General features: G+C 41.0%; 2 protein-coding genes across 2 annotated transcripts; both read left to right on the top strand.

The window, feature by feature from the left end:
* The first annotated feature begins 50 nt into the window (after window positions 1-50).
* spsb1 (splA/ryanodine receptor domain and SOCS box containing 1) lies at window positions 51-5875 on the top strand. Its single transcript, XM_015967699.3, has 3 exons — window positions 51-279; window positions 3064-3946; window positions 5353-5875. Exons 2-3 carry the CDS (start codon window positions 3253-3255, stop codon window positions 5478-5480), a joined length of 822 nt encoding a protein of 273 aa, XP_015823185.1. The 5' UTR covers window positions 51-279; window positions 3064-3252; the 3' UTR covers window positions 5481-5875.
* A 4193-nt stretch (window positions 5876-10068) lies between these two features.
* On the top strand, window positions 10069-16850 carry slc25a33 (solute carrier family 25 member 33). The gene is made up of 7 exons (XM_015967701.3): window positions 10069-10284; window positions 12026-12199; window positions 13433-13510; window positions 14485-14585; window positions 14691-14757; window positions 15675-15955; window positions 16047-16850. Exons 1-7 carry the CDS (start codon window positions 10244-10246, stop codon window positions 16244-16246), a joined length of 942 nt encoding a protein of 313 aa, XP_015823187.3. The 5' UTR covers window positions 10069-10243; the 3' UTR covers window positions 16247-16850.
* Window positions 16851-17484: the final 634 nt, after the last annotated feature.

Raw genomic sequence — 17484 nt, 5'->3', positions numbered from 1 at the left:
TTATCTATTTTTGTTTGTAGAGAGACGCAAACCGGAAATCACCCTCATGAACAGGCCGTCTGGCTGCAGATTCGCGGGGAGGTCCTAATCTGCTGAAGCAGCTGGGAGCATTTGACCACGTGACGCGAGTGATGTTTGAGCAGTCATCACCATTCACCTAATTCATGTCGGGCTCTAACGGTAAAAAGGTGGAACGACCAGGCAAAGGGGAACCACGATGAAGTAGAGTGAAACACTGAAGCGGAACCCTGGTCTCTACTTCACCTCCTCATCTACCAGGTCTGTCTGTGTTCTTTACGTTCATTAATGTGGCTGCCGATGCGTTTGTTTTTCCTTTTTGTGTTTCTGTTCTCATCTGTTTGGTGTCAAACAACAGCAGCTGTGAACGGCTCTGACTGTCCGGATGTCCATTGTGGACGCAGTCATTAATTACCGCGTTGTTTTCGTCTCCACGACACATTAACGTTAGCTTAATGTCGCTTGTTTTTGCTAACACAGCGACGCTTAATGTTTCTCTTCTTCTCGTGTAACGAACGTTTTAAACGCAGTCGAGCTGTTGGGGCAGCATTCACACCGACAGCAGATCGCCCCGAGCCGCGCGTGGATGGCCCTCGAGTCCGGAGGAGCCCGCGAGAGCCTCCGGCCCGATTATGCTAACGTTCAATTCAATTCATGGGCTAGTAGGCCTAAAGATGCTAACACCTTTTGTTTTCCACAGGAATTTCCTTTTGTGTTCCAACGAAAGGACATTTGTTCAGGCCTGTGCCAACATTGACTCAAATGTTTCACTTTTAAACCTAAACATTCGTTTAACCTCACGTGAACGATGAGTTCTGGTGTTATTTCAATGCTCTGTGTTGAGGGTAGACTGAAAGTGACTCCTAAAACCACAGCTGCTTAACACAAAACGGCTAATCGACACAATAAACCTCAGAACGCTCACTTAAAAAAAACATTATGAAGGTCACTGTTTTTATACGGGTTATGTTTTTGCTCCTGATCAAACAGACAAAAGCATGTGAAAGAGTCTACTAAACTTGGTTTTTTAGTAAGCATCGACTCATTTGTTTTGCTGGTCAACAAGCAGCTAATTCAGGTGGGCCAAGTCTAAATTGAGCCTTAAATGAGAAACAAGTGCTTCTGTGGCTCAGCAGATCTAGTGAGCCCTTCCTCTTGCATTTCAATCAGCTTCAAAGCAACCCAGGGCCCCAGGAACCCTGATCAGCCCAGGCCTGGCTTTTAGCCCCCAAAACACTATCCTCCACAAGAAACCTTTTCATACTTCTAAAGGTTATGTTTGTTTAAAACTATCACTTTTTATTCTTCTGTTTTGATTTTTTTGCGTCTTGTAAGGGGAGGAAGAATTGTGAAGTATCAGCTCAAAGGCTGTGCAAATTAACATGTTTCACTCTTCCTGAACGCCAGACAGCTATTGAAAAGGAGATTATTTACATTTAGATGCTGGCCACCCACTGCAGGCTTTTTCTTCTCTCCTGCTTTCCAATCACTGACGAGACATGACCCATTTAAATGGTTGTTTACTTGCATTAGAAGAAGAGCCAAGGCACTGCTCAATGAACTCTTGTCTACAATTTAATTAGAGTGGCCTTCCCAGCAGCACAATTTTCCATGTTACACAACATTGTTTGTAGTCACTGCTGTACAGTGACCAAAAAACATCTGTCATTGACTAATTTTCTATTTTAAATCGGTTTTACTTTGGGTGGTAAGTTTAATACGTTTCTGTACAATAACGGTTCTTTTTTAAACGATGCTTATAGAATTATATTAACAAGTGGGGTCTAATTTCCCATAATTTAAACACTGCTGCTTAATACAGGTGTGATCTATTTTAATAGGTTTTGAATTTCTGTGACGCTGAGGTTTTACCTCAATCTAGCTGTGTTTTCCTCTTAAGCATAACCCATGAACCCCTGGTATACCTGGGCCAGTGTGTCAAGCTTGTTATTGCAGCCTTGATGATCAGCTGACGTCATAAACATTCTTATCTTTTCTTGTCTCTGATTTATCAAGAGAAGCAGCATAAGAATCACTTACAAGGAAAATATGAAGATGGATTCATTCAAAGCTTTGAGTTTTTTTCTTGTAAAAAAAAAGTGTTAATGTCAACAGTCCTGTTGTGATGAAACCATATCAGTACCATCTGAGAAATCATACTAATTTAATTTATCAAGCTTTTGCCCCTGGTTATTTTAGGGAAAACCAAATTTTACAAAAGTAAAACTCCTGACTTATTGCTCTAAAGCATAAAGTAAAATTTGGTTTATATTGGTATTTTATCTCGAGACAGTGTCTTGACTCCCAGTCAAGTGTGTCCATTTGGGGTAAATGTTGACCTAAAGTTGGGACTCTCATCAAGCTAACAGATGATTAATAGAACATTATAAAATGGTGGTAATACTGGATTAAGACGTTTTTAGACTGTTCACTTTAAGTTAAATCTGAAACAGGCTGTTCTATTTAGTCAATAATCCAGTCTATTATACTTGAACCGACATTTCACTGATAATAGAAACTTGTTGTTCTTGTCTGTCTTGGTTGGCTTAACTTGACATTTAAGTGACAGAAGCAACAAGCAAGGCCATACTGCCATGCTTTTCCAGATTATAGTTCAACACTTTGGAAAAAACTGAAATGAACACATCCATGTGATTTACTTTTTCTAGCTGCTCAACACATAAGTATGTTCCTGGTTTTAATATAAATCTGTTCTGGGATATGACGTTAGGTTTAAAATATAAGACACTTAAGATTTTCATAACTCTGAAAATCACATGAGAACAAAAACACTTTAAAGGCTAAGCAGAGGCCTGAAGTTAATCTCCAGCTGTCACTCAGGAGCTGGATTCAGTGCTTGTATAATATGAACATGTACCATAACATTTTTAGTTACAGTTGACTGATTTAGTTACAGCTGATGTTCTATGTTGCTGCCTTTTAAATGATAACTGTTTGTAATGTTAGGCTAGTAAGAGTTTGATGCAGAAGGCCTGGTCGGTTTTATTAACATCTTTTATCTGCTTTCATTTGTAAAATTTCCAGGTAGGCCTTAAAACTTCCCTCGTCTTACTTTGGTGACCTGCGTCAAACGCTGGCAGATCAACTTGCATCTCAGGCTGTTGGAGCACGGTGGAGAAGGAAGGTCTGAGGCTCACCACTCCCCCCAGTTGTCTTTGAGGAGGGGGGAGGAATAGGAGGTGGGGCAGGAGGAGCTCTACAACCACCTGGAGCATGGGGCAGAAAGTCCCAGGTGGCATTAAAACCATTGACATGCGGGACCCGGCGTTCAGCCCCCTGACTTTGGAGCTACAGGCCCTGAGTCACACCAAGCCGTCTCGACTGGACCTGCTGCTGGACATGCCGCCCGCCGGCCCAGATGTCCAGATCCAAAACTCATGGAACAACAATGACCGGTCCCTCAATGTCTTTGTCAAGGATGACAACAAGCTGGTGTTTCATAGGCACCCTGTGGCACAGAGCACGGACGCCATCCGGGGACGCGTTGGCTACACGAGGGGACTGCACGTGTGGGAGATCAACTGGGCGATGCGTCAGAGGGGCACGCACGCGGTGGTTGGAGTGGCAACAAGTGACGCCCCGCTGCACTCTGTGGGTTACACAGCTTTGGTAGGAAGCAACGCCGAGTCCTGGGGCTGGGACCTGTGCCGGAGTAAACTCTACCACGACGGTAAAAATGTGCCAGGAAAGCCATACCCAGCCTTCCTCGAGCCAGAAGACGCCTTCATCATACCAGACTCCTTCTTAGTGGTCTTGGACATGGATGAGGGGACTCTTGGTTACTTAGTGGATGGACATTATCTCGGTGTGGCATTTAAAGGACTGAAAGGCAAAAAGCTGTACCCAGTGGTGAGCGCCGTGTGGGGACACTGTGAAATACGAATCCGGTACATAAATGGACTCGATCGTAAGTATAAATCTGTACACTGATCGAGATGTACTCTATTATAAGCCAGTGTGTAGCCACATAGGATTTTCGGGGGGGTAAAAGATCCATCAAGAAAAGGGTGTTTTGTCCTGTCTTCTAAACAGGATAAATGATGTCCCCCTGTTACATAAGATAATACATGTCAGCTGTTTTCTGACAGCTGCCTGCTATCCCTAAGATTAATATAAAATGACTACAAATGGAATAATCCCATTTATTTATCGGTGAATGCAACGTGAGCTTTCGGTCAGGAAACACGGGTTCGTTGTTAGACCCTGTCTTACCCCACTGCTCCTCCCTGGTGCTCTGTGCTCATCAGAGTTTAATGTTCAGCTCAGATCCTTTGACCTAGTTTGTATCTGTTCAAACGAGGCTCCACAGATGATGATTTATTCACAAAAGCCAGCTTTGGTTGGATTTGAGACATCTTCTTGCCTCTGGCTGTAGAGCAGGACATTCTGTCAAAAATGAAATTACATTTTTGTGACTTGTTTGTGCACAACTACTCCAGTCACTAAGGTTTTATCGCAGGCTATGTTGAGTTAGATTAACTTTGTGGTGAATGGCTCTTACTGACCTGAATTTAACCTGTTCAGTGAGGCCTGAGAGTTACTTGTTCTGAGTCAAGTCTCTAAACTCTGAGGCTGTTACAAACACACACCCTCGTAGCTTCTGCTCTTCTCTTCCTCCTCCTCATCATCAGTAAAAGACATGCCAACGCTTTCATCTGACAGCTTGACTAATGTATCCTGCGTCTAAATCTGCAGCTGGGAAAACAACTTACTTCCTGCGTGTCTTTTCTAGCTCATCAACCAAAAGACTTGTACACGATGCGCTTGTGTGTCTTCCTCTGATCTGCACTTTTCCTGCCAACTGCACACTTCGTCTTATGTGACAAAACTGAAAAGGGTCGCATTCTTAGCCAGGCTTATTTAGCTCATTTAAATGTGATTTCTTAAGTTCTGAATGTATTTGTGTTGCTGCTAAAACACAAGGCAGAGATGCAAGTATGTTTTTAAAAGCTTTTGTCAGTTCAAACATTTAAAACTAATATTTGCCTTGCCATAGATTTATTGAGTTTGCAAAGCATTTCTGTCACTGTAAAGTTTGGATGTGTGCCTAGTCTAAATTTAGCTTCCCTGATGATCTTAAACTGCTTATTTTGTTTACTATGTAACTGAGGAAGCCAAACCAGATGTTTGATGACTTGGTGTGAGCAGTCTGCTTGTATAACATATCAGATTTTAAAACATTCATGGGAAAAAATAATCATTGCTTTTTTAAAAAACTAATATGATGCATTCTAATGTGTGTTTCTTTAAACTGGGTTACAGAAATAAAAGCCATTTCCATTCTTCACTCATCTCCCTCTTGTGTCCCTCTAGCTGAGCCCCTCTCACTGATGGACCTGAGCAGGCGCTCTGTGAGGGTGGCTTTAGGGAGAGAGCGCCTGGGTGAAATCCATAGACTACCCCTCCCAGCCTCACTCAAGAACTACCTGCTCTACCAATGATGACGACGCTGACGCTCACAACACACTGGCAGTCCTTTGTTTCCGCCTCATCTTTCTCTGGGATCGTCGTGGGTTTGACCCGTTTGGCAGCATTACTCAAGCTTCCAGGCGTGATTCTGCAAGTACACTTCTCCGTCAGCAGCTAGACTTCTTTAAAGGTTCTTATTCTGTTTTTATGACTCTTTGAAATTCTCTAACTTTGGGGGGAAAAAATCAGGAATCACTAAGCACTATGCACACACCGACCCAGTTGATGCCCAGACAGTCGCCGTGTTGGTGAACCACCTCCAGTTTGCAGGTTAATAAGCGCTCGATGCCTCTGCTGTAACCTCCAGACTTCTCATTTATGCATTCCTGTCTTGTAGCCTTTGAAAAATAAGATATTGAATGAGACGATACTGATGTGTAAGCTGAACTTGGAATGTTGACACAGTAGTTGCACTGTTGTTATCAGACCACAAGGTGGCAGCAACCTCAAGTCAACAGTGCATCACCTCAAATTGAGCACTGTCATAAGATCCTGATTTGTTTTTTAAAAAATGTTTTTAAATAAATTCTATTCACTGTTAACACAATGCAACAAAATGCTGACCATTTTAGAGAGAACCTCTTAGTGCAGCGTGGATGAATGCACTGACCACTTGCTGCACTTGGGTTTCTCTGTGAGGTGGAAGTGTCCCTTCAGCTGCCATCTGGAAGGAATGACATTGGTGTTCTTTTACATAAAGATGTGGAAGTGTCCCTTCAGCTGCCATCTGGAAGGAATGACATTGGTGTTCTTTTACATAAAGATGTACTCACTGTGATTATTAACATGCATTTGCAGGAAACTCTAAAAAAAACTACATTTTTTATAATTTCTATCCAGTTATTATTTTTTTAAAGTACAATAGTTTTCAACCACACGCTGTTGAGGTTCAAGAGCGTTTTTAAACTCTGGGTCCCCCCACCAGTTAGATACTGGTTTGCACATATTAAACTAGAGAATAAGGGGAAAGCCAGTGATGGCTGACTCTCGGGGCTCATTGGCAGACAAGTGAGAACTGTTTGTGTTCATGATTATTCATGGAATGAGTTGCTGAGCTTTGGTTTTATAGCACCATATTGACACAAAATGACAATCTACAAAGTGCTGCACAAATATACTCCGAAGAAATCCAGACTGCCAACATTTTGTCACCCGCTGTTTCCTGAGCCTGTCTAGAATATTTTAAATGTGCACAAGTGGTGCATGTTCAACGCTTAGTTGAATGTGGGCACTTTGTGCTACACTTGTTTTTTTTTTCTTTTCTTTGCTTGCAGCTTCCATTTGATTTGTATTCCTTGTTGTAGATTTGTTTCCAAGTATCTATTAAAGATTAATTGTTTCAAATTATCTGTGCACTGTTCAATGTTTCATTGTTTTTTAGCTAGCTCTTCCCTAGAAAGCTAACTAAATGTGGGGCGACGGTGGCACAGGAGTTAAGTGCTCGCCTCGCAATCGGAAGGTCGCAGGTTCGAGACCCGCTCAGTCTGTCGCTGTCGTTGTGTCCTTGGGCAAGACACTTAACCCACATTGCCTGCTGGTGGTGGTCGGAGGGACTGGTGGCGCCAGTGCTCGGCAGCCTCGCCTCTGTCAGTGCGCCCCAGGGCAGCTGTGGCTACATTGTAGCTCATCCCCACCAGTGTGTGAATGTGTGTGTGAATGGATGAATGACTGTGTTGTAAAGCCCCTTGGGGGGTTCCAGGACTCTAGAAGGTGCTATATCAAATACAGGCCAAATACATACATTTACCAAATGGAAACTATTGCCAGAAAACCTGATTGGATCATGTATAAGTTTAACTGTTAGTCAAACATGAACAGACCTGGAATCAGCTTTATTGGGACCCACCCTTTGTTCAGAAGTGGTTGTGAAGGTGATTTAATTCAGTCACACTGTTAACCATGTAAAACATTTGCAAAAGTAAATTTACAGCAATAAATAACGTTATACGGGCAGCTGTTTACAACAGAAATCCCTAGAGCTCTATTTGTCCACAAATGGCACCGAGCCTCATGACGGTCAGTCAGACATGAGGACTTCGTTTTTGACAGCAGGCAGATCTGTGCTTCATCTCAGGTCACTGTTATGTAATCATTGGACATGTGTTTGCTGTCACTAGGTTGGTGAAATGTACTTTTTGCTTTCATCAGATTCAGAACATGATTTGTTTTTTAACTAATGTCTATAGCTGTTTTGGAAAATGCTGTTTAAATCTGTTTAATGTATATTGAAGTTATGAAATGTCAAAAATAAGATACAGGAATAACCAGATTTACATAAAACTATACAAATTGTAGGACACCTCTAAATACTTAGATATTTAAATGTATTAACAGTTGCTGCAGATAAAGTAAATGCGTAAATTTAATATTTTTCCCTCAAGGATACTTAAGTTTCAGTTGAATGTGTTCAAACTTGTAACCATTTCTGTTCAGGTTTTGCAGTAAAATGCATAGAAACGGTTCATGCATCAGTGAGAAACTGCAGCGCAGTATTCCTGGACATGGATGCACAAACAGAGACATTTTAAACTGTGATTGTTTATCTTTTTACATAAGACTCCGGATTAGTTAGCAGCTGCTGCAGGAAATAAAACCCAGTTTTCTGAAAGCAAAGAGAACTCAACGTAACATGAAAACATTGCAGGACTTGATGTTCCAAAACAAAACCATCCAGTGAAACTGACACTAGAAATCAAATGAGATTCATTTAAAGGAGGTGACGAGTACATTTTTTTCCCCTCCTGAGCTGCACATTGCATGTTTAGTCACTGGATGTCAGCATTTTAAAAACCTATCTGCATGAGAACTTAACTTCTAACTAAAGCATTAATATGAGTGTGCTCATGCTGCAGAAGAAGAATTAGAAACATTTTGATGCTATAAATGCATCAGAATGTATCATGTTTAGCTGTCAAATATATAAAATGCTTGGGCAAATTTCTGTTTATGTTTAGGAAAGCTGATCGGTTTCACCTCTTTGACCTTAACTTAAACCTATCAAAATGAAATGTGATGTGTCTGAGTCTATTTACACCAGAGTGCAGGGGTGGTACCTCCTGTCAGAGTTCAAATCACTTCTAAATTAAATCAGTCATGTCGGCATGTACGATGGAAAACAACACCCTGCTTGTTATGTAAAACCGCTCAGAACATACTCCCTCTATAGAAACAATCAACACAAATAAAACCAAACTTCTGAACTCAGACTAATGCCCAGTGATGGTGTTTTACATCTACACCCTGCTGCATGACAACATTGTTGCATTATAAAACAGGGCAGGTGTAGGTGCATCTAGTCTGACAAGATTGCACAATGGCTCAGGTTTAACTACCCAAACCATTTAGGTTTGATTAAGGGGAAAGTGTTGCTTGTTTACTTCTTGAAACGGGCAATGTTTCTACAGAAGTCACATTGATAGTTTATTGGGGAAAGATGGCCAGTGATTAAAAAGCTCTGAACTAAGTAGTAGTCATGTTGATATGATAATTTGTTGATAAGTAGATTTTCCTGCTGCAAAGCATAAAAGCACAGTTGTTTTTTTACTTTTATGTCCTAGCTTTTCTGATTCCAAGTAAAGAATTTAATGGGAGATTTCTAGAAGCTGTTATGTCAACAGGAGGTAATAAAGGGTAAGAGATAAGCTCCCAGATCAACTTGTACTCTAGTCCAAACTGAATGCCCTGTTTCATTTAAATCCATCAAGTAATTTATGAAATATTTAACTAGCAAACATACACACAAGGACAAATATTTAATCTTTCTGTAGCAGGTGATTAAAAATAAGCGATCAGACTACTGACTGGTCAGTCACAAGTAAACCCAGCGTCAATGACCTGCATCAAAGAAACCTGGTCTACGTTGGTCTACGCTGATGTATATGGCGTCCATCCTGGCATCTCAGAAAATGTTATCCTTTTTGGCATAATCAAATCACACCAAGCATGCACATCATAACAGCTGTATGACTCAGTAGTGAGAAATAGTTCAGGAGGTACAAATATAGTTGACTGACCAATCAATATATGTCTTTCAAAGGACACATCAGTCACATTATGTAATAGATTACAGATAGCACAAAAGAAACCAGGAATTTTAAAGTCTTTGAAGTCCTGGATCAAAGAAGAGATGCTTTCAAAAGTAGTAGTGGGGTTTCTCAGTTCCCGAACACAAGAAAATTGGTGCAGTATTGGTACACCTGCTTACCTAATAGCTGTTTGACAAAAAACGTGTACAATCTACTGACTGTGTAGATTTGTAGTTCTTTGTCACTGATTGTATCATAATCATAACAAATCAGATTGATAACATTTTTAGATTATCCTCTGCTTTATTCTGAGAGCTACCTTTATTATGTTCTAAAACTAGTGAAGGTCAGAAGATCAAAGTCTGCTCAGGCTGTTTTCAGCTTTGTTGGTGTTGGTACTTCAATTGAGCAATATAGAAAAAGGCCAAAGACACAAGGTGGCTAACGCATGCTTTTGCGTCATGGACAACACCCCCGTCCGGCCCTCTTGCGTAATGACGTGACGACTTTTTCACCCCCGCTGCCGGGCTTTTGCCTGGCACATTAGACTCATCACCATCACTAGCCGTTGCTCTCGTGGTTTTACTTATACCGGGAAATAGACGGCTAAAAATGAGCAGTAGGACATTAAGATTGTAAAACATCTCTGTGACTTAATACGGTTTTAATAGAAAACTAGAACTATGGTGGCTATTTGAGAAGGGAGAAAGATGCCACAAAAAGACACGCTACTGCATCTCTTCGCCGGGGGGTAAGTCACTTTAAATGATGCGCATTTACATTAATATGCACTTAAAGGTTAAATTACAGTAAAATTATCGAGCATTGGTAGCTTTTTACATAGAGATTTTTAAAAATATTTTCTCAGCGTCACAACTAGAGCCTCCAGCTTCGATGTGAAATTGCAAAGCTAATTCGTGTTAGCGCGGCTCGAGCTTTCAACTGAATCAAAAGTCTTTGTTTCTTGTTCATTTCGGTGTGGATGTATTACAGATTGGAGAATGAAATTGTTAACGTTTGATGGTATACATAACACATTTTGACCAACTTTCTAATGTTCGATTTAATTCACCGGCCGGTTTCTAACTACATCCATGCGGAAGTTGGCTAATCCTTTATCGACGCCGCTAGCTAGCTAGCAAACAGGCTATCGCTACTGGCCGAGATATGCTAGGTGGCACGTGGCTTTAGGGTTTATTTAACATAATATGACCATATACTATATTTCATAACATTGAGACTCAAGAGACGGATTGCCTCACATCTTCATTGAACATGATTTTAGCTCAGTCTAAGCTTTAGTTAGCTTTTAGCCGCAGGATGCCCTTCACTGTTATGTAACATTGAAGCTAAGTTCTGCGAATTCCTTTAGCATCTATGATGCTGATGCTAGCAGCTGGACACCAACCCAAAATAAATTAATTAACGAAACCATCTATCGTGAAACTGTTGAATTACAAAAAGCAATGTATTATTTAAGTCATAATTAAAGTTTGATTTTCGGCTAACTACACGTTGCATCATCCCTTCACATGTAACGGTTCATCAGCACATGAGCCTGTCATCAGTAAAAATCTTTCTTGCTGTTTGTGGCCCTGGTTCTGCAAGTTTTACAAAATAGCGTTTATTTTATATAACAAAATGTTTTGTGATTTTCTTTATATAAAAATAATTATTTCAGTTAACAGAAATTGCATTATTTAATGCTTGACAGGGAAAGTTACACTGCAGCACTCTGTGCATGTATTAAAGAGAAAATGTGGCAGATCCAACACCTGAAAGTGGATTTTAAGAGAGGGGGAATTAAATCATTAGTATGAATGGACTTGAAGGACTCAAGATCATGCTAGAAAAACTACAGATTTAATTTTTTTTTTGTTACTGATAAGGGATTTTCACAGCTAATATCATATCAGATTTCATGACCACAACACGTCCAACTTGGCATGTTTTTTCTAATATTTCCATAACCTAATTAGGTGTAAATAGATGGTGGAATAGTCTGTGAATAAGTAATTGGGTCAGGTGTTGCATTTACTAAGATGTTTGCCTTGTTCTTCAGACATGACTCAGTACAAAGGCTTAGTTTAACCTGTTCCAGAATTCTAAGTACGTCTCTAAGATTACTCTTCCTCAGGCAAAAAGACCTGTCCACCCATGCGTGTCTGAGATAAAGATCCCTGTCTGCCAGATGTGTTCTGATTTAGCTGAATTGTTTCCACAGCAGAGTGAGGAAACTTTTGACCATAATTGTTCAGTGCTCTAGCTCTTCAGCTGTGCTGTGATAAGAGGGAAAAAAACCCTCTTGTCAGAGCTTCAGTGAGCAACGTTAAGAAGGTGATTGAAACTTTTAAACGATAAATGACCCGCACTTTTATAGCGCCTCTCAGAGTAAGGACTCCAAAGCCCTTTACACTAGTGTATACATTTTGAAATATATAAATATTTTAAACCTCAGTGCTCATCTTCTTTTCTGTGTGATCAAATTGCAGATGTAGTGGAACAGTGGGGGCCATCGTGACCTGCCCGCTGGAGGTGTTGAAGACACGGTTGCAGTCCTCTGGCCTCGCCCTCCGGCCTGTCTTCCAGGTCCAGCTGGGCACTCTCAGTGGCACTGGAGTCATCCGACCTGGGACAGTTAGTCCTGGGCTGCTGCAGGTTTTACGGTAAGATGATCCTTTGTGCTGCTGTTGGGTTCACAGTGATGCAGCGTTTTCTGAGGCTTTCCCTTGAGATGTTGTATTTTTCTGCCTATTAACAATGGGACAAAGTGTTCCTTCCTGACAGCTGGGGCATTCTGTTTGTCTACTTTGCCATTTAGAGAATAGTATTGTGTGCAAACGACATGTATTTGCATTAGTTGCCTACCTATCCTGCCATCACAATACCACAGGAGATTTTTCTCATTTAGCAACGGTGGGATTTTTATATTTTTTGTCCGGGGTGGGGGGGGGGGGTGCTCTGTTCTTTTGAGGAGTAATCTTGTCTTTCCTATTATTTCTCCCATATAAAGTCCACTATGCGCTGCTCATATTTCGTGCCTTTCTCCAGCCGTTTGAGCTGAGACGAATCTCTTCATCACCTCTCCAAACTTGGATAAAACATTATGATGTCCATAAACGTGCACCCTTCCTGTGTTTGCTGAGATTTCTTGGTGAGGAGTAGAAACTGTCCCACTCGACTGAGAGGGAAGAAGGGAAGGGATTACTCGTGGCACAGGGTCAGTGTCATGTTGCACTAGGATCACAAGGCTCAGACACAGAACCGGTCTAGACTGGCGTCGGCTGCTTCTGCAGTGTTGGCAAAAGTGATCTTTCAACCCTACAGAATATGTTTTAGTAATTTCAGATCTTTAGTCAGACTTCTTTTTCCTTTGTTTGGTTGCAAAAAGGGATTTCCAGAGTTGGGAAATTTTCTTTGTCTTTCCAGTTTTTGTCTGGTTTCTCAGTAGTTTCAGTGTAAACTTTTAACCGGTCAGTGTTGTCTTAATGCTTTTCTTTGTATGAAATGAGGTGTCAGGTGTCTTTGACAGAGAGGAGTGGAGTCCATGAACTCAGCTTGACCAATGTGGAGTGTGTTACTGAAACCAAGTCATGCCCTTCCTTCTCTCTGGTCGTTCCTGCCAAAGCAGACCGTCATGTGGCAAGCTAAGGTCACTTCCTACAAGGAGTTAAAACTTCTCTGTGGGGATGTGGCTGACGTGACATGCCAAACATTATTCAGGGCACTAAGTTCAGTTTGGAACCCAGTAAACTGAGCTGATGTAACATGGGATGATTGCAGTAAAGAGCAAATTCATCCTCCCAATAGTACATCCTGGGAAAAATCTCATTGAAACATTAATAAAGTACGGTACTACTTTGTGACTCATTTATTATATATTGTTTATTTTCTTTCAGATCAATTCTTGAAAAAGAGGGCCCAAGTTCTCTTTTTCGTGGACTAGGACCGAATCTTGTTGGTGTTGCCCCTTCAAGGTAAATAAAATATCAGTGTTTAATTTTTACAGGCTTAATCCCAACAGTGTTGAAGCTGTGTGTTCTGATGTGTTCACGTGGTCAGAAATTCAAAATGATAAACAAGTCACATGCAAATAAGACCACACACACACACACACACACACACACCACACACACATATATCGTGACACACACAAGGCAAGAAAGATGAATGTAGGTTTTTTTCATAGTTGGAAACATCACTTTGCTGTGTAAACAGGAAATTATTGCCATAGCGACAGTTTCCGAGCCCCGTGCCTCAGTACGAAGTCTCTAATGAGCTGTTTGGGTCTCGCGTGCGACAGCTTTCAGCATGAGTCAGCTTGTGTAATTTATGTTTTCATAAAACGTCTGACATGTATGTTTGTGGAAAGAGAGGAGCTGATTTGGAACGAGGGAGTCGGGTAACAAATCTAGGGCAAGAGTTCAGTGTTTGGTCGATGTTTAAATTTCACCTTTATTCTATTTTTAGTGTCAACAAAAGGGGGACTTTAGCCCATTTCCTCACTGCTGATAATATTGAACAACTCTGTTTGAACAAAGCAGCATAAACGGTGAAACTAACATTGAAACGTGCAGCATATGGTGTTGATCAGACTTTGAAACTAAAGAAGGTTACATATAAATGTTTCTGTGGTTGAAAAGTAGCCACAGTGTTATCTGTTGCTGCAGAGTCTTTAGACGGGCTTGCTTCAGAGCAGCGCTGTGGGTATCGCCTGTGCACGGGGCTGCTTATTCAGTCCATTCTGGTGCAGTCACGGTCTGTTCCAGAGAAGAAACAGGGAAATCTAGCAACCGATTGCACAGGACACCTACTGTCAAAGACTGACCAGCTCAAATTACTCACTCAATTTCATAGTACTTTCACATTATAAAAAACTGAGTCTTAATGGAAAAACTGTGTAAAGCTGCAGCTGCGTGTCAGAGTTCTTATCAGTGTTTCTGTGTTGCAGAGCCATTTATTTTGCTGCTTACTCAAAGTCAAAAGAGAAGTTCAATCGGCTGTTTGTCCCAAACAGCGGACTGGTGCACATGTCCTCAGCTGGTGTTGCAGGTGAGCACCGTTTCTGGTCCACGTTTCTATTATGCACATGTAATGCAGTCTAATGCACGTATGAGAAATGCTTTAAGGATAACACTGTTTGTTTGTTGCCTTCAGCTTTTGTTACAAATTCTCTGATGAATCCCATCTGGATGGTGAAGACCAGGATGCAGCTAGAGAAGAAGTATGCCCTATTTTACTTTTATCTGTAATGTGACAAACTAGCCTCATTTATTTTAGGGTGTCATGTGACAACGTTTATTTGACCTTCAGCAGGAGCCTTTTAAGGGGTGTCCCCTCTCGCTGCACTGCCCTTCCATTCTGCAGTGTGGGAGACTGAGCATGTGACCCGCCTTTTTATAAATACGCAGTGCTGACGCTCTGTCCTTCATGCTGGAGGCTATATTTACATTACCAAGTAGAGAACAGTAGTATCGTGTCAGGTCAAAGGAACAAGCCTGCTCCCACTGTTCCTAAATTACAACAAATCTCCTACAGAACAATTAACGACGGATAAACATTTAGTCACTTTAGGATTGAATCAAAAATACATCTTTATGTCATCAGAACATTTTATCTCAAGTTGTAAAGTCCTGCAGGGAAACACACCATGTACCTAAATACTAGTTAATTAGATAATCATTTATCACTACAGGGAAAATCTTGTATCCTGCTTGCTTCCTGGTTCTGTTAAAAGCTGACTAATCTATTTGTTGTTTTCAATACTAACTGTAAGTTTGTTGCTACAGAAATACCAAAAGAGCTTTTTGTTTTTGAAAGTTTCACATTTTTATCCCAATATCTGTCCAGAAATGAGTAAATGCTTCATGAGAGGTGTTTTATTCAGATTTAAATAGCTATTTATAATCGAATAAGGATCAAATTATTTGGACATTTTTTTTCCTTAAATTAAGTCTGAGGGAAAAGCTGCTCGTAACCACAAAATGGCTTGTTTCCCAAAAGGTTCTCACACACGTCTCTTAATTGCACATGGTGTCTTGTGATGCACGTGACTGATGAGATAAAAAAACAAAACAAAACGTTAAGTTCCCACTTCATGTGATTTTGGTCACTAATGAGTCTGACTGATTGGACTTTCAGAGCCAGAGGAGAGAAGAAAATGAACGCGTTGCAGTGTGCTCGCTATGTTTACAAAACGGAGGGAATCCGGGGCTTCTACCGCGGCCTGACCGCCTCCTACGCCGGCATTTCGGAGACCATGATCTGCTTCCTCATCTACGAGACGCTGAAAAAACACCTCGCTGAGAGCCAGTTCGCCTCCTCGAACGGCGTGAAGGGCAAAGGAGCATCGGATTTCTTGAGTCTGATGATGGCGGCTGCTTTTTCCAAGGGTTGTGCATCCTGCGTAGCCTACCCACACGGTAAACACACGTCTCTGTCTGGAACACAACAAACGGATGTCAGTGAAAAGTACATTTTAAATGACTAACCTTTTATACCTTGTGTCTCCAGAGGTCATCCGAACACGGCTGCGTGAAGAAGGCAGCAAGTATAAATATTTCTTCCAGACAGGAAGGTTAATCGCTGTGGAAGAAGGTTATGCAGCTTTTTACAGAGGACTCATTCCACAATTAATCAGACAAATCCCCAACACAGCCATCGTTCTCTCCACCTACGAACTCATCGTCCACCTGCTGGGAGATTCCAAGTGATGACACGTTTGAAAGCTGGGACTTGTTTGTCAGAAGTCACACAAACCACACAACACGCTGGACGGGGGACGTTTGAAAATGTAGCACAAATATTCTTTTGAAGTGGTGCTACACAGACTGTTGCGATGAAACTAGCAGCTTGTACTGTTTGTCTAAAGAGTTCTATACACTTAATTTAATTCAAAAGGAGGTTATCAACACAGGAATTCACGCTACGGATTAAAACTCCAATCCTGTGGATAAAGGTCATCTATGTAGAAGAGCAGTTTTATGTTAAATAAATTATTTTTGTTTTAATTTGCTGGAGTTATTTGTTTTCTGTTGTACAACACATGACCAGGCAGGTAAGGGTTATTGTTAGGAATAGAGCTGTATTTTGCTTTATAACAACACCGCTTACTCTGAGATTTCTGTTCTATAAACCGTTTCATGTTGATGCTTGTGCTGCAGAGAGATCTATTGTATTTTTCCATTAATATAACAAAAAAATCGGACTTATTTGTGGGTTTCACTTGAAAATGATCCTCTTTTACAATAGAAGAGAAACTGGATGCTTACTTGACCACTAGCTAATAAAATGCATCAACATCTGTTATTGAGAGAATGTCCAGATGTTTTTCTTTATTGTTTCAATAGAAGACACAAATGAAGAAGTTGGGAGATGCAAAGGTTCCTGCATTGCAGGTGATGAATCAGTATCTTTGGAGGTTTTCGAGTTTCAGTCATAGTTAATGTGTAATAAGGGTGTGATCATACTTAAGTTTCTTCCAACTCTTCCTGAAACTAGCCGAGGCCAGCCTTGTGTAGGGAGCAGTGACCTTCCTGATGCAAACACCTGGTCTGATAGTGCCCAAGGGCGGTTTGGCTCCAAAAGTAATGTTTTGATGTGATGTCTATGGGAAGCGGTTAAAACCCAACATCACTTTTGTTTTTACATTGGTGTACGAAGCAAGATAACGAATCAAGACAAGAGTCAACATGTTTGCCCCTTTCCTGCTGTTTGTGGCAGATGTAGCTCCTATAAAGGGTTGAGAAATAAATAAATGCATCCTGAGTCATCATGAAGCAGTGTTCCTGTAAAACGGGTAAGCATACTTCTTTAGAAGGTCACTCTCTGTTAGTGTGGAAATATTTTAATAACACACCCACAGTGCTCGTCTTCTGCTTTGGGTTCTTTCACACACACACATGTGCTTCATGAAACTTATAATTATTGCTGCAAGCAAACACCAAACATT

The sequence above is a fragment of the Nothobranchius furzeri genome, chromosome 15 (assembly GCF_043380555.1).
Source record: "Nothobranchius furzeri strain GRZ-AD chromosome 15, NfurGRZ-RIMD1, whole genome shotgun sequence".
In the NCBI taxonomy this organism is placed as follows: Eukaryota; Metazoa; Chordata; class Actinopteri; order Cyprinodontiformes; family Nothobranchiidae; genus Nothobranchius; species Nothobranchius furzeri.
Note: the sequence above shows the minus strand (reverse complement) of the source record. Positions and strands in the feature narration are given on the sequence as shown.

Coding starts and splice junctions, on each gene's coding strand:
- spsb1 (XM_015967699.3), top strand. CDS start 3,253: ATGGGGCAGAAAGTCCCAGGTGGCATTAAAACCATTGACATGCGGGAC. Junction 3,947..5,352: donor GTACATAAATGGACTCGATC/GTAAGTATAAAT, acceptor GTGTCCCTCTAG/CTGAGCCCCTCTCACTGATG.
- slc25a33 (XM_015967701.3), top strand. CDS start 10,244: ATGCCACAAAAAGACACGCTACTGCATCTCTTCGCCGGGGG. Junction 13,511..14,484: donor GTTGGTGTTGCCCCTTCAAG/GTAAATAAAATA, acceptor TCTGTGTTGCAG/AGCCATTTATTTTGCTGCTT. Junction 15,956..16,046: donor CTGCGTAGCCTACCCACACG/GTAAACACACGT, acceptor TTGTGTCTCCAG/AGGTCATCCGAACACGGCTG.